Here is a 21,022-nt window from a genome sequence, read left to right on the forward strand (position 1 = left end):
CCCGTGAGCACTGCTGAGTGTGACCCCCAAACAAAAATAAAACTGTACGATTGCACACCTTTGTGAATGTACTGCACACTTTTTTTTTTGGTTTTATTTTGTTTTATGGGCCATACCCGGTGACACTCGGGGGGTGACTCCTGGCTATGTGCTCAGAAATCGCTCCTATGTTGGGGACCATATGGAATGCCGGGGGGGGGGGGGGATCGAACCAAGGCCCATCCTAGGCTAGCATGGGCAGGCAAGGCAGATGCCTTACCGCTTGCGCTACTGATCCGGCCCCTACAGCACAGCACACCTTTGTGGATGACTGCACCCCTTCATTTAAATGAATAAACTGTACAGTATCGGAATTGTATCTCAAAAAAAAAAAAGCTGCTATTCAAAGAGAAAATACAAAGAAAAGCTTAAGATAATTATCCTTTTCAAGAACTATATTACCAGTCCCTGTTCAAGAAAGTACTACTCCCCCTACGCAATGTTGTTCAGAGAAATAGAAACCTTAGTGCAAGATGGAGCACCTCCAGGGGAATATATAGAATCGGAAATTTAATAGCTGCTAAATAAAGTAACATCATGAGGAGAACTATAAAAGCAAACATTTCCACTTGAACTTCAAATGGCAGAGGGACAAAGTTGATACCCTAGAACTATCAGCTCTGAAAGTGTTTAGAATCACAAGTTCTTCTGGGAGTCTGGGAGCCAGAAAGAATACAAAGCAAAGCAAGTTATTCATGTAGAGAAATCTACTGTGAAATGTGTGCGGGAAAAGTCCTTTGGAAGTTCTTCTTGGTTGGTTGGTAGTTCTAAGAATGTCTATCCTTCTGCAAGGCCAGGGAGAACGCATCAGTCACATTAGTAAGAGAAAGCATGACTCTGGCCACTGTCAGCAGCTCTGGGCTCACAGGGGGTCTCTTTCAAGTTCAAGTTCTCTTATAGATCCAAAGATATTCATACCCAGCGACAAAGCTATCTCCTAGAACACAGTCCAGCATTTGTCCTTTTCCACACTAAGTCACCATCACTGCAAATGTTCTATTACTTTTTCTAAGCTACCAAGCTGTTGTAATAAAGCCATAAAGGGGGGGCCGGCGAGGTGGCACTAGAGGTAATGTGTCTGCCTTGCAAGTGCTAGCCAAGGAAGGACCTCGGATTGTGGTTCAATCCCCCGGCGTCCCATATGGTCCCCCCAAGCCAGGGGCAATTTCTGAGCGCTTAGCCAGGAGTAACCCCTGAGCATCAAACAGGTGTGGCCTGAAAATCTAAAAAAAAAGCCATAAAAGGGGTCAGAGCAACAGTACAGCAGGTATAGGCGCTTGCCCTGGAAATGGCCAACCTGGGTTCAATCTCCAGCATGATACCCCAATCCTTCCAGGAGTGATCCCTGAGTGCAGAGTCAGGAGTAAGACCTAAGCACCACTGGGTGAAACAAAAAAAAAAAATAAAACCATTTAGGGGCCGTGCGCGGCTAACCTAGGATGGACTGTGGTTCGATCCCGCAGTGTCCTATGTGGTCCCCCAAGTCAGGAGCAATTTCTGAGCGCAGAACCAGGAGTAACTCCTGGGCATCACCGGGCGTGGCCCAAGAAACAAAAACAAAAACAATTCAAAGTCAGGTAGGTATGAAGCTCGGTAGAAGAATTTATGCTTTGCATGTATAAGGCCCTGGACATGACCCCAGCATCACAAGGAAAGAAAAATATCAGTCTCTATCCTTCAGAATTAAACCCAAGGCTATCACAGTGGCCTCAGACTTCTATATAAGTTCTGAAGCACATATTTCCAAGTGCATTACTTTCTGAACTGCCCAAGCACACTGAATCGATGGTAAGTGCACAACGTGCAGACCCAGGCACTTGCCATCTGGAGCGATGGAGCTGGGGAGGTATGCATTAACCCAGTCTTTGCTATTCCCCTTGTAAGGGGAAGACCTGCCAACCCAGCTAAATTCATTTTATTGACAATAAATCTTCCACTCCCTCCAAAATAATGTTCAGTGGGGTGGAGTAATAGTACAGTGGGAAGAGCACTTTTCCTTCCACTCTGGTACAATCCCAGCATTCCATTAACACTACTGGGTGTGGTCCCAAAACCAAACTAAAAACGTTTAAAAAGGACTCAAAGCACACTTTAAAAAAAAAATTCCTGAACATTTTCTCCAAACTGTTTTGTGGGATTCTTCCAGTGAGGAACTGCTTTCTGTGGTGAATATGATCCCAGAGAACCACAAATAAATTACTTTTCCATAATTCCAGCTTATTTGTTTACATGTAAAGGAAGGAAAGTGAAACCTTATGAAAGGTAAGACCCCAGACGTGACCTGCATCTTATGAGTTCTGTTAATGAGTTTCCATAATGAATCTGTCCAAACAAGGGCTCTCCACTTAAATAAAAGGTAATTCTATAGAAGTGCTTTTCTTTCAGAATCCCACTCATTAACAAAATTAGGCATTAATAACCATGTAAAAGCATTTTCTCTTGGGAAAAAGAACTCATTTCTCAAATTAGAGAATGCAATGTAATCCATACTTTAAGCATTAACTTAATAGAATAAATCCAACTGAATCTATGTGCAATGGACTCTTTTACTTAGAATGTCAAATATAATGGTATATTGTTATTTTTATTCCCATATGCAAGAAAAAAAAATCGCATGCATGTAGGGTTTTTCCCTTTCTCCAAATGAGATAATAAAAACAAAATTAATATTTCCCAAACAATTCAAACATGAATATAAATGGTTCAAAAGCTGTTTTCAGTACCACATTTTTCTTTGAAGGGAAATAAAATGAACAGAATTAATAGCATAACATAAAAAAACTGGAAATTACATACAAAGACCATCCTGGAACTTTGCCCAAAAAAGGGCATGCTGGTTTTTCATGTGCACAAAGGATAATCATATAATGATTGTAAGGAGCCACAGTATTATTAAAGATAAATACATTTATTGAAGTCTCCATTTTTTTTTAAAGCCAGCTATTCAATCCTGCACTTCCTGGGCTCTAAATAAACATTTGGGTGTTATTCCTCATACACCTACCCTCTGGCAAGGCCACCCACTTCCAGCCTATATTGCAGAGCCATGGGACGCTGAGTTGTCCTTTCTCCTGTCCCAGACAGTGAAGATTTCAGCCTTTACCATCTCCTTCCTGGATTCATCGGAGACCCTAGCCCAGTGCTGTCATATAACATTCCATTCACCAGTCCTAGAAAGTCAGCAACTGCCTTTCTGCTACTGTCTGGTTTGTTTAGGGGAGAAGTTTGGAATTGAGTTCTCATACAACAGAGGTCCCACATACTAAGAATAGTTACAGAATCATTCATTCATTCATTTCAATACTGACTGCTAGGAATCGGTGCCAACAATACAGCAGAAGCAAAATATGCAAAAATTCCTTCTCCCAGGCCACATTTTGGTAAGCAGAGACAAGGTTTAAAAGAAAATCAAGGGGCCGAAGAGATAGCACAGAGGCGTTTGCCTTGCAAACAGCCGACTCAGGACCTAAGGTGGTTGGTTCAAATTCTGGCGTCCCATATGGTCCCCTATGCCTGCCAGGAGCTATTTCTGAGCAGATAGCCAGGAGTAACCCCTGAGCACCGCCGGGTGTGGCCCAAAAACAAGAAACAAACAAAAAAAAAAAAAAACAGAAAGTCAAGTCAAATACTCATCATGCAGGGGTCAAATAGATAGCATGGAGGTAAGGCATTTGCCTTTGATGTAGAAGGTCATTGGTTCGAATCCCGACATTCCATATGGTTCCCCGAGCCTGCCAGGAGCAATTTCTGAGCATAGAGCCAGAAGTAACCCCTGAGTGCTGCTGGGTGTGACCCAAGGAAAAAAAAAATACTCATCATGCAGGACAGACACAGCCTAGCAGAGCAGTCATTCCAGGGAACACCTTCAGAAGGGCATTCCTGGAAGTGGATCATCCAGAATCCAGCACAGCACTCCAAGGGGAGGATCTCACTGGACTGGGCACTTCCTCAGTCCACAAAGCAATGGACTGGGGCTCTACATTGAAGCTCAGGGTTCGTCTTCCTTTTCTCACCCTTTCACCATTTGCCAACATACACAGGCTCTAGTCCTTCAACAGGAACTGGGGGGAGATGGAGCAGAAAGAAATCTGCTGGCTCGGAAGTTGTCAACATAGCACTTAAGAAGAGCTGGGAGATCAGAAACCAATTCTTTGGGATTCTGTTTCTTCACATGAACATGCACATACCATTGATGTCACTTTATAAAAGGAGGAAGGTAAACTTTTTTCTGTCTCTCTCTGAATAAACATAGTAGATTTAATAAGATTTTAACACCTAAAAAAAAAAAAAAAAAGATTTTAACACCTACAATTTCTTGACTCTTTTAAAATATCACCAAAAAGGTAAGAAAGCTATCAGAGACCACAGAAACCAGAGCTCAAGAAAAAGAAATCAGAAATGAGAGCTCTAGAAAAAGACTTGGGACTCCCTAAAGGAATTTCAGCGTCCTCAAGTTGAAATTGTTTGAGCCACAAAAGCAATGATACTGGTAATGAAGTGATTAGATGAGCTAAAAATCCAAGAGTTTATATTATATTGATGTTTGAGAAAAGTAATTCACTGGCGAGTTTGGAAAATGTTAAAATTCAAACTCAGGGGTTCAAAGAGATAGTATGGCAAGTAAGGTGTTTGTCTTGCATGTAACCAACTTGGGTTCAATCCCTGGCACCACATATGGTCCCCAAGAATCTCCAGAAAGTGATACCTGAGTGCAGAACCAGGAACAAGCTTTGAGCACTGCTAGGTATTTGCCCCTCCACTAAACCTCCCAAAAATAGAACCCAATTCAGTGAATGAAGATATAGTTTAAGTGGGATAGAACATACATGTCTGGCATGTGTGGAGTCCTGAGTTGCATTTTTTTTTCTTGTTTTTGGGTCACACCCAGCAGCACTCAGAAATTACTCCTGGCTCTATGCTCAAAAATCACTCCTGGTGGGCCCGGAGAGATAGCACAGCGGCATTTGCCTTGCAAGCAGCCGATCCAGGACCAAAGGTGGTTGGTTCGAATCCCGGTGTCCCATATGGTCCCCCGTGCCTGCCAGGAGCTATTTCTGAGCAGACAGCCAGGAGTAACCCCTGAGCACCGCCGGGTGTGGCCCAAAAACCAAAAAAAAAAAAAAAAAAAAAAAAATCGCTCCTGGCAGGCTCAGGGAACTATATGGGATGCCAGGATTCAAACCACCAACCTTCTGCATGAAAGGCAAACACCTTACCTCCATGCTATCTCTCCTTGGCTCTGCATGTCTCTCTCCAAAGTACCATCCAATAGTAGCCCCATAACAGCAGTCAATAAAAGAAAACAACTCATTTAAAAACTGGTAATATAGGGGGCTGTAGAGATAGCACAACAGTTAGGGTATTTGCCTTGCAGGCAGCTGATCCATGACAGATAGTGATTCGAATCCAGGCATCCCATATGGTCCCCTGAGCCTGCCAGGAGAGATTTTTGAGTGCAGAGCCAGGAGTAATCCCTGAACGCTGCCAGGTATGACTCCCCCGCCTCAAAAAAAAAAAAAAAAGAAAGAAAAGAAAAACTCTGGTAATATAAAGGAAAGTTAGATCTAAATCAAAGCAATTCAAATCTAAGCTTCTGAACATTACCCAACTGTCAGAACCCTCAGATTTTACAGTGACCATAAAAACAATTGCACAAAGATACTGGACTGGGAAGAGCTGAACAAAGGCAGAGTTGTTTCTGCTATGGCAGCTGCTGAGAAAACTGTCCTTGCTTTCATTAAGACACAAGCTGGTGGATCTACTCTCCATGAGAGCCACTGTGTGTCAAGTACTTTTCTGAGCACTCACCACGCATTTTTCTTTAGTCCTTACAATTCTATGAAGTGGCACTAGTGTTTTCTAATGCAGTGCCCTTGGCTTTAAATACAGAACATGCCACTTAGGAATTCTTTCTAGCTGAGTGACCGCACGAATTACTTAACCTCTCTGTGCTTCAGTTCCCTTGCCTGTAGGCTCCAACAGGGCAAGGCAAGGAATCCTTTTCCAAAACCAGTCTGGGGCTGGCAGATAGTAAGATCTCGATGTTAAGTGTTGCAAAAATGAGTTTATAGTAGAATATCATGGAGATGAATAACCATCTTCATTCAGAAAGTGCGGGTATCTCCAGAGTACTGAAAATTTGCCTATGATTCCTCAATTAACCAGGGTCATGCAGCATATGAACTTCTAAGCTCTGGGGACCAAAACAACCCAGAACAATACTGCCTGAACTCCCTGGTGTTTTTCATAAAGAAGCTGCCAACTGTGGCAGCTACAGGTTAAGCAGGGCAAAATACCCACATTGAGAATTTTGGATACTTGCCCTTTTTAATTTGAGAAGCTGGCACAATCATAGTCCCTGGTGTGTGCTGGGTTTTAGAAACCAAATCATCCAAGATGTGCACCAAATGGAGTGTGGGAAAAAAGAAATACCCTTTAGCGCAGTACAAAATGTGACTCATCCCCGCAGGAGAGTTGGTGATTATTTCCTGAACCGCTGCCACGATGGAGTCACTGTGCTAATAAGTGCTTTGCTCGACTCTTCATTCCATGTGACCTCCCCAGTAACCCTCTGACAGAGCGATGCTTGGTCCTATTAACCGAAGCTTCCCTGCAGAGCTTGCCCAAGGTTCCAGTATTCTAAAAAGTCCAGAGCTAAGAACTCATTCCTGAAAGCCCAGACACAGAAATCCAGGGACACCGCCTGCCACAAGACAGTCTTCCCAAGTGTAAACCTTGAAGAAAAACACAGGGAAAGGGGCCAAGAGATAGTATAGGGGTAGGGCATTTGCTTTGCACATGACTGACCCAAGTTTGATTCCTGGAACCTCATATGGTCCCCAGAATCTTCCAGGGGTGCTTCATAAGTGCAGAGCTAGAAGTAAACCCTCAGCATCACCAGGTATGGCCCAAAAACAAAACAAAAAAAGGAAAATCCAGTTTGGAATTTTGTTTATTTGTTTTGATTTGATTTTGGGTCACAACCGGCAGCATTAAGGGGTTCCTCCTGGCTCTGCGCTCAGAAATTGATCCTGGCAGGCTCAGGGGACCATATGGGATGCCGGGAATCAAACCAGGGTCCATCCTTTGTTAGCCAGGTGCAAGGCAAATGCCCTACCACTGTGCTATTGCTCTGGCCCCAGGAAAACCTAGTTTGATGATTTTTATCTTGAACCCTCAACTCCAGCATCAACAAAATACTTTTGTGTGTGTGTGTGTGTGTGTGTGTGTGTGTGTGTGTGTGTGTGTGTGTGTGTGTGTGTGTGTGGTTTTTGGGTCACACCTGGCAGTGCTCAGGGGAAACTCCTGGCTCCATGCCTAGAAATTGCTCCTGGCGGGCACAGGGGACCATATGGGAAGCTGGATTCGAACTGATGACCTTCTGCATGAAAGGCCTTACCTCCATGCTATCTCTCCAGCCCCTTGTTTTTTTGTTTGTTTTTTTTAAGAAACAGTAACTGTATGAACTAAAACCACTTGCTGTGCCCTGTCAAATGGAGCAAATGTCTCTTCTATTTAGGACTCTATGACTTCATTTACATGAGGACATACGTTCAGGTGATGTATACAAAGCCCTTGTGCAGGGAGATAGCATAGAGGTTGGGGGTCCCTGATTTGACCCCAAGCATCACCTGATAGAGCCCGGGATGTGCCCTTATCACTACTGGATGTGACCTCGGTGACACTTGGCATCACAGGGTCTACGCAGCATAGAATCCTCCTCAGGCCACAGCATTTAATCAGCAGCCTACTTGCCCAAGAATCATCCAGAGAGGTGACCAAGACACACGTAGTGCTTGGAAAGTCACACAATAATACGAAAACAACAATTCCTATGCTGGAAATAAGATGGTGAATCCCAACCCATCGTGTAGCACCGACCTCTCACAAGGAACCATGTGCTCCAGCACACGCCTGTCTTAGAAGCCAGCAAAGCGAAGGCTGTGGCCAGGCAGGTGGCTCAGCCGCAGCATACTTGCCTTGCTTATGTGTGACATCAGCACTGGCAAAATATATGAATAATGGTGATCCATATGGATAGTCCCAAAGGCAGGGAAAGCACATATGCAGTTACAGTGGTCACTACACACCACGAGAGCCCTTATGAAAGATCCACCCGGGCAACATTGGGGTGCAGGCTCACCCAACTTCTGTTTCTGCAATCTGAGCATGTGCCACACGATTCTTGAGACATATCCAAAATTTTTATCTGTCACATTGAGGAAAGCAACTGGCAGTATTTGTGACTGGTGACAGGACTCAGATCCTCAAATGAGAAGCAGAATTCTGTAAAACCTCACTCACTCTGAAGTGGACACCTCCTGATATTTTAAAATCAATCTTATGTCAGCATTTGGACAACTGCCCAATTCAAGAAACCAGTTATTCCCAAGTGACCCATTCTTCATGTGACAAGCCCACACCTGGGTCATCAACACTTGGGGGTCAGAGCTCTTGTTCAGTCTAAGGTCACATTCAAATAGTTTACATGAGGTTTTAGGCTCCATTCCTAGAACCAACGGAAAAAAATATTTCCAACGGAGCTTATTATAATACCTACCAAAAACAATGATTAAGAAGATTTTGGATTCCATAGTGCAACTAATCTCTAAGAAATTAAGAACTAATCTTTAAGAAACCATATTTTGGGACCAGAGATATAGCTCAATTATCAGAGTTCAAACATTGCACTTATGAGACCCTGGGTTCAGTCCCCAGAACTACATGGTCCTAAAGCACGTCTGGGAGTGTAGTGTTAGTAGTAAAGTCCCCACAATTTTAAAAAAGAAAAAAAAAAAAGAATACTTTTTAATTTGAACATTAAAGAGACTTGCAGGGGCTGGAGAGATAGCGTGGAGGTAGGGTGTTTGCCTTGCATGCAGAAGGACAGTGGTTCAAATCCCAGCATCCCATATGGTCCCCCGAGCCTGCCAGGAGTGATTTCTGAGCATAGAGCCAGGAGGAACCCCTGAGCGCTGCTGGGTGTGACTCGCGCCCCAACAAAAGAGACTTGCAAAAAATGTAAAACTATGCCTCTCTTACCCACCAAAATATATTTTATAAGACCAGGGTTTTGCAAATAGATACTTTATAAATACATATTATAATATATGCATACATCCATATACAATGATTTTTGAGTTGTTGCTTGTTTTTGGAGACAGGAGGGTATTGTTTACTTGATGCCAGGGATCAAGTCCAGGTCCTTACACATTCGAGCCATATATTCTTCCACTGAGTCACAGCCCTAGCTACAATGGGTTCATTATTAATTTGGGAGATTGATATTTTGTTTTGGGGCCACACCCACAGGTACTCAGGATTTATTTCCTGGCTCTGCGCTCAGGAATCACTTCTAGTGGACTTGAGGGACCATATGGGATGCCAGGAGTCAAATATGGGTCAGCTGTGTGTGCAAGGCAAATGCCCTACCTGCTGTGCTATTGTTCCTGCACCTAATTTGGGAGATTTTGTTGGTTTGCTTTGGAACCCTATATGGCAGTGCTTGGGAGCTGCTCCTAGCTATGCACTCATGAGTCACCCCACAGCAGTGCTTGGGGGACCATGTGGTATCTGGAGCCAAACCCCAGGCTTCCCACATCCCACATGCAAAGCATGTGCTCTAGTCCTTGAGTCACTCCCTATAATTTTTGAATTAATTAAGAAAAGATATTTTAACTCTTTAGCTGTTTCCGATTCTAAATTGATAAGTATCAATAGATACTGAACATAAAACAAAGGAACTTAGCCTCCCCAGTAGTCTTTAGGGGTGCTCCATGGTCAAGAGACCAATATGTTAAGAGAACCACTGACTCTGGAAAGGTTCCTAAGTGTTTGCAGCTCTCGCTGAGGGCACAGGCCCAGAGTCTCATTGCCTTCTCAGACCTGCTCACCCTCAAGTAGGGACTAGGAGCCACCACCACCGGACACTTTCCAAGGGCAGGCAAGTTTCACAAAGGACAGTTTTCTTTGCCAAAGCTGACAAAGTTTAATGACAAGCTGGCTTGATGGGTGCTGGTCTGCAAGAACATAAACAAGCCTGACAAATGCCACAGCCTTTGCCAGCCTCCCCAGGGGAGTCTCTCCTGCCAGCCTCAAATGCCCTGTCTCTTCTTTGTCTTCATGAAGGTCGTTGCCGGGTCAGTCTCCACTTGACATACCAGTTCCCTTCCTGTGTCCAGAACTCTCACCCCTTTATAAAATTCCCTCCAAGAGTACTAGTTCCTGTTGGAAACAACGTATAGATGTCCTCTACAGAAGCACAGGTGACCTCGAGTGCCACACGGCCAGAAGCATCAGTCCCACTATTCAGGGGTCAACAGCTCCCAGTGCCTCAGGAAAGTTCCCCAATGATTTCTGCACCCTGATGATGAATGGAGCCCTCCACGGTATGGAAATACCCGTGGAAATGCAGGTGTATGAATGCACACAATTCAGTGTGTTTGTCAAGATCAGTGTTTTGGAGCATGCTTACAGCTAATGCTGGCCAGCAGCAGGAGTGCGGTGACTACCTGAACCACGTGGGCAAGAACAAGAGAATCGTCAAACAACTTCGTCACTTCAGTTGGCTCCTATACAGTTTTCCTTTTGAGGGGAGGGATCCACATCTGGCAGCGCTTAGGGATTACTCTTGCCTCTACACTCAGAAATCACTTGTGGCAGGCTCGGGGGACCATATGGGATGCCGAGAGTTGAATCTGGGTCTGTCCTGGGTTGGCCGTGTGCAAGACAAACGCCCTACCTGCTGTGCTATTGCTCCAGCCCCAGCTTTCCCTTTCTTAGTCTTTCTGCCTGAAATATTACTTTCCATCCTTCTTCACCCCACTAGCTGCTCAGCACACCCTGTCCTTCCCTCTACCGAAGGCTAATTCAGCTAAGATTTGTGCTGAGAATTCACTGTGAGGTGTTCCTTGCTAGAAGCCACCTGAACAAATTCTGACCAGGGCTACATAAGCCCCAACACCGCAGCCTGTTTGCCATATATACCCCATCCCAAAACCAGATCAAAACACATTATCTCCTCTCTGCCATTTGTTCCTTGAGAGGCCATGTTACAAAGTACACCAGAAACGCTACTCAAGAACATGAGTGAAAACGCATTTTCTCTTCCATGTGAGATCAGTGGGGCCTGAGCTGTCGGCAATTGGGAAGTGCCAGAGACTGTGAGCTTTCAAAGGGGGGTGAGGGAACTGGGGATACAGAAGTAAACAGGACTGACCTCCCCAATTATCCTTAGTAATAACAACTGCCTCTCACTTTTAGGATCAATCCGAAAATCCCAATTCTATGCTGAAAAAAAATCCAACATCTCAATAAGCACACTTGTACATACATGCAGAACCATAGAAATAGCACAGAGGTAGAGAATTTGTCGTGCATGCGGCCGATCCGGGACAAACCCAGACTTGGTTCCCCAAGCCTGCCAGGAGTGATTCTGAGTGCAGATCGAGGAGTAACCCAAGTGCTGCCAGGTGTGGCCCAAAAACAAAAAAGAGTAAATACAAGCATGCTCATGCACACATACAGGCACACCTGGTTCTTTCTGACCTTTGTTATCCTTAGCATCTCCTGATCTCTCACATGCTCACCCCACTCACGGAACAAGCACCTGAGGGCAGCAACAGGCTCTAAGTCCCACTGAGCTGATCACTCCTCAACGCTAGCCTCTTATCTCCACTGTGACCTGAACTTGGCCTGAACTTGCTCAGCGCTTCACTAAGTCTCACCCCTTCCAAACCTGAAATTCAGTGATCCTTCGTCAGCTCATCAGATCATCTAGCTCCAGTTCCAGGTTACAGGTGGCATCACACCAATAGGATCAAATCCAAACAATCCTCATCCTACTTAACTACTTACAATAACCCTTGCCAACCAACAAACACAGCCCCCAGCCTTTGCCCCAGATAATCCCAAATCACCGATGTTCTTATATCCACCTGGCTGGAGAAAAGAGCCGTACATTTGTTTGTTCGTTTTGGTCACATTCAATGATGCTAAGGGTTTACTCCTGCCTCTTTGCTCAGGAATCTATCCTGGTTGGGCTCAGGGACCAAATGGGTGTCAGAGATCAAACCCAGTCATCCATGTAAAAGGCAAGCACCCTATCTGCTGTACTATCCCTCCAATCCCTAGAGAGCTTTTCCTTGATCTCTAGGTCTCTTTCAAGTACGAGCCATCTCTGTGATGAGCACACAAATAAAGACTTCGAGCAGGAAAACTGGTCTTCAGAAGGAAGTTTACCACCAAGACAGAGGATTAAGTTAAGAAAGGAAACATTAGGGGACGGGGAAGTGCCTGCTATAGAGGGAAGTGGGGGGGGGGGGGGCGGCAAAAGAAAAACTAGGGACATTGGTTGAGGGTTAAGGGATTGGTGCTGAAACAATCAATGTGCACTTGAAACTCAATCATTGATATCTTGTAACTTAGTAAAAGTAAATAAAGACTTCTGAGGGATCCAGGGACTTGCAGCAGTAATCAAAGCCTGCGCTCCCTCAAAGCCTCAGACAAAGGGAACAATTTCCTTTACACAGCCAAAATCCCCAGTTTACTCTATCCTGTTCGTTTTTGTAAGGTTCATACTGGGTTTCTTAACCCCTTTCTCTAAAGAGAGGATGACAGGTAAAAATTAATAGCCAACGGGGACAAGAGACTAGCTGCAGAGACTAACATAAATCTTTTCTTCCTACGCTGAAACCACACATAGAAAGGGTTTTCTGCAAACTATGCTCATCTCAATTCGTCAGATTTGTCAGTTCCTGGGGAACTGCAGTGAGCTCCAAATAGGGCTAGAAAGTTGTGCCAATTCCTTCTGACTGGAGCCCAGTTAACAGGTTTTCAGGATGAGCTGGACCAAGCAAATTGTGTGGTCTCAGGGAAAATATTAAATGGGAGAAAACCATACAAATAGCCATTGGGCCAGCTCTGCCTTCTACCTTTCCCTACCTTCCCTCTAACAGGTTATAAATAGACAACACACACAAATATAAATAAAAAGCTAGCATTATCAAGTTTAGACTAGCAAAGGTTTTCAAAATCATCTTATTTTTGGATTTTTTTTGTCTTTAAGACTCCTGATCACTAAAGTGAAAATAAAATCACTCATAAGTGAACAAAAATGGGAAGCATCAAAGTTAAAGGCCTGGTGAATTCCAGACACCAGTACAACTGCTTGGTTTTTGAACTTCAGGTAAGTGATGGTGCAAAGTACAACTACAAATCAGTCCTGGGAGTCCTTCAGCCCCATATACTGTGAAGCAGCACCACCTGGCTCCCCTTTCTCTCCAGAGAGGGGTTACACTCTCCATTCCAAAGGAGTGGCTATGTCAAGCATGGGGGACTGGCGCCCCATTCCTCTGGTGCCTCATTCTCTTGGACACGGTGACTGTAAAACTCTCTAGGGTAGAGGGAATCAGCCATGAAAATACTTTTCAGCTACCTCCCTAAATACTTCAACGACTGACTGACAAAGAGTCAGGAAAAGGATAAAGTGCCCCTGCCAGATAAATCAATGGCCCAGGATCAGAGGAAGAAAATTCCAAGTGACGGACTGGGTAGAGTCTGATTAGCCAGACTCTCCAAGCCCTGAATCTCTCCACTTCTCTAACCCTGACACACACCACACTCTCCTCTTGCTCAGCTCTGCCAGAAACTATCCCTGTCCTCCATGTAATTATGCCAGGAGTGAGCACTACAAAATACAATACAACTTATAAATTTAGGCTTTCACTTTTTTTTTGTTTGGGGCCACACCTGGTTCTGTACTCAGAAATCACTCCTGGCAGGTTCAGGAGACCATATGGAATGCCAAGGATCAAACCCGGCTGCACACAGGCAAATGCCCTACCCTCTGTGCTATCGCTCTGGCCCCAAATTTAGGCTTTTAAAAATCAACATTATTTTCTCTATAGACTTCCAAAATAGATGTTTCCCTCCATGCAGAAGGCTTTAGGACATTTATAAAGGGGGTGGATATTTATTTAGAACCCTATTTTTAGAGTCACTTATTTAGACACCACTTCCCAGACCTCAAAGAATTCTGCCCTATATAAAAATGAGAAATAAGCAGTAGCAGCAGCCCAGGGAAGCATAAAAACCAGCAGTTAGGAGCTTCAGATCAGGAGGGACGTGGAACTAGACTGACTGTGCAGTGGGCTAGGAGGCTGATAAAGGGTGCAAAGCTCACTTACAAACTACCTAACTGCCCAACAAGCTGGATTTCTAAAAGGCTGGACTTTGACAAGTAGCAAGTTGAGAAAGCATGATGGGAAAAGTGAAAGCTAAAAATTAGTGAAAAGAAAATTCTAACAGGAGTGGCCCAAGCACAACAAGGATAACACAAGGCCTTCTGGGAGATAGGAGGCAAGGTGCATTTGGGGGTGCATTGGCTGCATCTAACACTCAAGTCCTCTGTGGCTGAGCAGACACACCTTTATCCCTATCTGAAAGATAAGTAAGGAGAAACCTATAGAGGAAAAAGGTTTTGTTCTTCACATTTGGGGGGAAGGTATACAGATGTTCTGAGGAGACTTGCGGGTGACCAAGTCTCAAGTATGGCAATTGTCGCCTGCGGGGCCCCAAACCCTGATTTTCAGGAACCCAAACAGCCTTCAGGCTGCAGAGGCATTTTCCAAATCCTCCAGTCTGCTGTCCACAGGTGCCCATCAGGTCAGCTCTGTCACATGGGATAGCTCTGTGACACCTGACTCACAGGAGGACCAGTCAAGTCAGCTCTGAAAGGATCCCACGCTAAGGGAGGTCTCCGGAAACAACTGCTCTGCCTCAAGCCGGGAGTTGGGGAGGTCTGTTCTGCTTTTCCAACACAAACAGCACTGGGGAAGGAGGTGATGAGGCAGAAAAATGCACATACCTTTCAACTGGTCAGCAACAACGCTCTGGCCAAGGCGCTCAGTGACCTTTCCATCTTCCATCTCGTACCGGTCATCTAGGTATTTGGCAGTGGCCTCAGAAATGTGTACCTTGCCGGCTACTCCCAGCTGCTCCATGAGGTTGGCTAGGTTCACATCATTGGACCACACGTCGAACTTGAACCTCCTCATGCCCAAGATGCCACACAGGACAGTGCCTGTATGCACCCCGACACGCATGTTCACCATCTCTTTCTTCTCCTGGCAGAATTGCTCGATGGCTCTTATCATGCCCAACCCCATTTCAATGCAGCAGTAAGCATGGTCAGCCCGGGGCTCAGGGCATCCTGCCACACAGTAGTAACAGTCTCCCAGGGTGCTGATTTTCTCACACTTGGTCTCCTCACACAAGCGGTCAAAGCGACCAAACAGATCATTCAGGAGACCCACGAGAGCATGGGCAGACTTGTTAGCACTCATCTTAGTGAAGCCCACGATATCTGCAAACAAAATGCTGACTTCTTCGATCTGCTGCATCTTGAACGGGCGGAAGGCTATGGGGGCCTTCTGGATGGAAGACTTCTTCTTCCTGTTCTTGGGGCTGGAGGTGGCGTGCCTTTTGATGGAATTCTCGCTCTCCTCGTCCCCCTGCCTCATCAAGTCATCTGCGATGATTCTCGGCATCACGGAATGAATCATTCGCTCCTTGAGGGCTTTTTCCACCTCCAGGTCCTTCCCGTGCATGATGGACTGGCCAACCTTGAGAAAGGTGCTCCGGGACCTCACCTGGGACATGATGAACAAGTGGATGCCGATGGCGTGGACGCAGACATGGAGCAGGGCCCGGCTCAGCAGCTCCAGGTGCGGGGCCCCAGTACCAGGTGCAGAAAAGCAGTCTTCATTTTGGAAATAGTAACCAAAGGTCTCAAAGAGAACCGAGTAGAACACTCCCAGAAACACGCTCAGATACAAAGGTAAGTGCATGACGGTATAGAGCAGAAAGAGCACTTCGATGCACATGGAAAAGCTCCCCACTTGAGATAAGCAAGTGTCCGTGGGCTTGGCTGCGGGAGTGTGATTGAAGCTGTCAACAACACGTCCTGAGTCAGGCCTCAAAACCTGAAACTGAGCGGCCAGGGTCAGGGCGGAGACCAGGAGGGTGAGAACCAGCGAGGTCCACACGTAATGCCGGGCATAGAGCTTGGTGAAGGTAAACAGGAAGAAGCCCACGCACACCGCGAGGAAGCACAGCGCAGGGGCGACCATGACCATGAGCTTGGGTCTCATGTGCACGGCGAAGTAGATGCTCCAGAGCAGGCAGGCGAAACCTATGTAAAAGAGCGCGTACTGGAAGCGGCGCTGGGTCTGCGGGAAGCAGCGTTCCAGGCAAGCCTCCTCCAGGTTCACCGAGTCGAACTTCGGGTCCCACCAGCGGCTGGAAGCCCTTTCGAACAGCTGGGGCAGCTTCCTCTGTCGCCGGCGCAGACGGGCCCCGCCGCCCATTCTCCGGGGACCCCCGCCCGAGTCCCCCGAGCTGCTGCAGCTGGAGGAGATGCTGTACTTGCAGTGCTTCGGGTGGCTGTTGGACGCCAGCTGCTTGGGGTTGATTTTGACCCTGACGCTGCTGCTGTCCCCGCTCGAGTCGCAGCTCACCTCCGTGCTGTGGTGCGGCAGCAGCTGCTGATGGGGCGGAGAGGCCATGTTGCCGCGCCGGGCCCCGTCCCGGGCCGGCCCCGCGTCACGCCGCGCCGGCGAGGGAGCTCGAGCCCCGGAGCTCGCCAAGTGCGGAGCGGCTGCCCCGGAGGCTGGGCCGGAGGAAGGGACCTGTGGCTCCCCCCTGGGCAACCCCGGAGGTCCCCCCAGTTCCCGCCCGGGGTCCCCGGGCCCTCCCCGCGCTCACGCCGCCCGCCGCGCCCGCAAACTCGGCTCTCGGGGCGGCGGCGGCGCCGGGCCCCGCATGCCGCGCGCCCGGCCGCGCCTCCGCTGCGTCAGAGGCCCGGGCCCGAGCTGGCGGCGCCCGCGGGTGCGGCGGGATCCCCAGGCGCGGCGCCTACGGTACCGTCGAGCCCGGGCCTGCTCCCCTCGCGGCGCGCCGGCCTCCGGGACGTTCCGCTGGGCGCGGGCGAACGCGAGACGCGGGGACCCTCGGCCGTGCGAGCGAGCGAGCGCCCGCTGCCGCAAAGCCAAGCCGCGCGCCCGGCTCGCGCGCTAGAGGAGCCGCCGCGGCCGCCGAGCCTCCCGCGGCCGCTGGCTCCGGTCGAAAGCGCCGCCTCCGCCTCCGCCTCCGCCTCTGCCTCCGCCTCCGCCTGCCCAGCCGCCGCCGCCGCCGCCCGCCGCCTCTCCCGCCCGCTGTCACTGACAGACGCGCGCCCGCGCGGGCCCGCACACGCCGCCGCGGCTCGGACGCGCCTACGGGCCGCGCGCAAGGCGGGGACGCGCGGGCCTGGCGGGACAGCGGGCGGGACGGGGCGGGACGGGGCGGGACAGCGGGCGGGGCGGGCACGCGGCGGCTCGGAACCTCCGCCCCCGGCCAGGCTGCGAGGCGAGGCTGCGGGATCCCCGGGGAGCTGCGGGGCACGGCCTGCGGGGGCCTGCCACGCCTCCTTCCAACTGCTAGTCTCGGAGCAGCTCTGGGGGGGCAAGGGTTATTGTAGGTGCATGTAAGCCGTCCCCGCTTCGGGACGCCTGTTTTGATAGGCGCAAAAGTGCAACCTCACCCGAACTCCACTCTCAGCCCCCCTCCCGAGAAGGTGCACGCAATGGAAACGCGCGGAACGGAGCGTCAAGTTGGACCCTCAAAGCTGCGCCCCACGCCGGGAACCTACTCTGGAAAGCGCAGAGATCTTCTCCCTGTCCTCTCATCGACCTAAGGGGCTGTTTGTCCCCCTGCACAAAAGAAACTTTCTGAGGAGCCCTCCTTCCCCCGCCCTGCATCATCCTGCACTGGGCTCAGTAAAAGAAGGTCTGCACATGGAAGAAGCCCTAAAGTTCGACCCCCCAGCCTGACCATTCTCTCCACTCTGGCCACACTCCGGCTCATTGTTGTCTTAGAAAGCAAGTTAATCATTTCGGGCAATGTTTGCTTGCACACACACACACACACACACACACACACACACACACACACACACACTGAGAAGATAAAGCTTTGCGCTCATGTACAAACGAACAGACCCTAACACACACACACACACACACACACACACACACACACACACCCTGAGAAGATGAAGCTTTGCATTCATGTACAAATTAACAGACCCTAAAAAGATGAAATTGGCCTGAAAAGAGGCAGGCAGGAAAGACTCTGTGGGGTGTGATTCCAGGTCTGTGAATTCCAAATAGCAAAACCATAGATACAGAAAGCAGATGACGGCCAGAGCGATAGCACAGTGGATAGGGCATTTGCATTGCACAAGGCCAACCTAGGTTCAGCATTCCATAAGGTCTCCCGGATCCTGTCTGCCAGGAGGATTTCTGAGCACAGATCCAGGAGTAACCGCTGAGAGCAGCTGAATAGTTAGCTGGGGTTTGGGGGTGTTCTCAAAGGGGAGTGACTGATAATGGGTAGGGGATTTCCTTTGGGGTGACAAATGTTCCAAAGCTAGAAAGTGGTGGGCTGTGAGAATGCTACTGAAATATTGGCTTTGGTTTGGTTTGGGGTTTGGGTTTGGGGCCACACTGGGTGGTGCTTATTCCTGGCTTATTCCTGGTTCTCCACTCAGGGATCACTCCTGGTAGGGTTCAGGAGACCCTGTTGGATGCCAGAGGTTGAACCCCCAGGCCAGCCACATGCAAGGCAAGCACCCTACCCACTGTACTATTTGGCCCCGGCTTTGGCTTTAGATTTTAGAATGACTTAAACGTTTGATTTTGTGTGTGTGTGTGTGTGTGTGATGTGTCATTTACCACAAGGGGGGAAGGGGGAAAAAAACTAAAAGCAATACAACCTCATTGCTATGCATAACCTCAAACCCAAAAGTAGATAACCTCAATCTAATCTTGAGAAAACCACCTCAGTCTAATGGGAAGAAGGCCTCAGATGGGCCAGATTGAGAAACATGCTTTCCAGTCACTGAGCAGTGTTGGCAAACTGCCTATGTGGGCTGCCCAGGATCGGTTTTGTTTGTTTTAATTTTGCCATGGCTGGCAGTGCTCAGGGCTTACACCTGGCTCTGTGCTCAGGGTTCATTGTTCATTCTTGGTAGGCACAGGGGGCATGTGGGGTGCTGGGGATCAAACCTGGATTGGCTAGGTGGAAGCATTCTATTCCTATACTAACACTCCAGCCCCAGAGCTGCTCTGGTTTTGGTCGCTGCATTTGTGAATGCTCCTGTAAGATGCCAACCCTTGGGTAACCATGAAGGAGAACGCTCCAGTATATTTGCAATTTTAAATCAAACATTAGTTCAAAGGGCCGGAAAGGTGGCACAAGGAGTAAGGCATCTGCCTTGCCTGTGCTAGCCTAGGACGGATCAAGGCTCGATCCCCAGACGTCCCATATGGTCCCCCAAGTGAGGAGCGACTTCTGAGCACATAGCCAGGAGTAACCCCTGAGCATCACTGGGTGTGGCACCTCCCCCAATACAAACAAACAAATAAACAAAAACAATAGTTTAAATTTCAAAAGTTAAAAAGGGACTATAGTGGTAATCTAGACTCTAGACTCTAGAGGGTAGGATGCTTGCCTCATATATGGCCAACCTGGGTTCACTCCTCTGTGGTCCTACAAGCACTGCCAGGAGTAATCCCTGAGCACAGAGTCAAGAGTAACACTGAGCACTGCCTGATGTGACCCTAAAACCAAAACCAAAAGAAAAAAGACTTCACGAGATTTGCGAGACATTTTGGGCTGGCAAATTTAGGGGTGAAGGGTGGAGGTGCAAAGGAGATGGCCCTGTTCACGCAGGCAGTGAGATGACAGAAGAAAACACACACTGCTCCCTCGTGGCTCTGGTACCACAAAAAGGTAGATGTCCTCAACCCTACTGTGGAGGTCTCACCAACTGTGAGGCATGGAATTTGGTCCCAAAACAGGTCTATCCCACCCCCAAGGCCACGGGCTCCAACTGGCCCTGGCACCTATGCCAGCCTCTGGAAAGGAGTGCTGCACCCACCCCACCATCTCCAGCACCCGCTCACCCAGTATTTGGGACCCAGTATTCTAGGAATTGCTGGCACTCCTGGCAATGGTGTGAATCACTCCACACTCCCTGGTGTTCCTGCCTGATAAGGCTCTGAGTTCAGGAATACACCACCTGTGTCACCAGCAGCTCTGGGCAGCTGAGAAGGGCTGGACTAGGAAACAAGCATCAGTGAGGTTTGCAGGCGGTGGTCAGAGTTGATCTCAGATATCAAGACAAAGGAGCCAGGGTCTTCTCTCCACACGCGGGGAGCACCAAGGTACCCAGGGCCTGCAGAAACTGGAAAGATGCTGTCCATATCTCTTCCTAATCCTTTCATTGGGCTGCACATGACATGCTGGACCGTCTCCTCTCTGCAACATCAAGGACTCCCCCTGCATGCAGCATGCCTCAGTAGTGTCTCCCAAACTTGACTTTGTGATCTACATATATCCAGAAATCTCAGCAAGCCACATGTGCACAGATACATCATGTACACATATATATACACGCAGTCAAGGGTCTTGGCTGTGTCACCAGTCTCCTGGGTCTTACTGATCCAGTCTACTGATAGCCCTTGGGCTCTTCTGAACAGTCCCCAAGGTCTCAGCGAGCCACACAATCTGCAGTTGGCTGGGGTACCCACCTTAGACACTCATCCCTGGAAGAGGGGTTCCTCACTTCTGCTCAGACTATGTGTCCCAAGCTGTGGTGACAAACTCAGGCTTTTTCTCTTTCAGTTGATGAGGAAGCATTTGTAGGCCATCAACCTGCATTTTTGCACCATGGATTCCTCCATCCTGAAAATGAACAGCTGGGAGATTTGGCTTTTAATCACTTTTAGTTCTGCCCAAGCTGCCAGAAAACTCACCTGGATATTTGGCTTTTCCTTTTTCCCGATAATTGGGACAACTGTCAAGAAATAGCCCCTCCTCTGAGCTGCCTGAAGATAGTCAGACTTGTCCATCTAGACTGGGAGGCAGCTGCTTGCTACCT

The 21,022-nt window shown here is 48.2% G+C and overlaps 2 protein-coding genes across 2 annotated transcripts in view; one reads left to right on the plus strand and one right to left on the minus strand.

The window, feature by feature from the left end:
- ADCY9 (adenylate cyclase 9) overlaps positions 1-16,812 on the minus strand; it is a 102,275-nt gene extending 85,463 nt beyond the window's left edge. Inside the window, exon 1 of the mRNA XM_049768432.1 lies at positions 14,906-16,812. Coding sequence (XP_049624389.1) covers positions 14,906-16,604 — 1,699 coding nt within the window. The 5' untranslated portion in view covers positions 16,605-16,812. The remainder of the gene's footprint in view (positions 1-14,905) is intronic.
- Positions 16,813-17,065: 253 nt separating this feature from the next.
- The window catches only part of HMOX2 (heme oxygenase 2), a 205,912-nt gene continuing 201,955 nt past the window's right edge, over positions 17,066-21,022 (plus strand). The window contains exon 1 of the mRNA XM_049768501.1: positions 17,066-17,075. The gene's annotated coding sequence lies outside the window, so the exon portion shown is untranslated. The remainder of the gene's footprint in view (positions 17,076-21,022) is intronic.

This window comes from Suncus etruscus, chromosome 2, assembly GCF_024139225.1.
Source record: "Suncus etruscus isolate mSunEtr1 chromosome 2, mSunEtr1.pri.cur, whole genome shotgun sequence".
NCBI lineage: Eukaryota > Metazoa > Chordata > Mammalia > Eulipotyphla > Soricidae > Suncus > Suncus etruscus.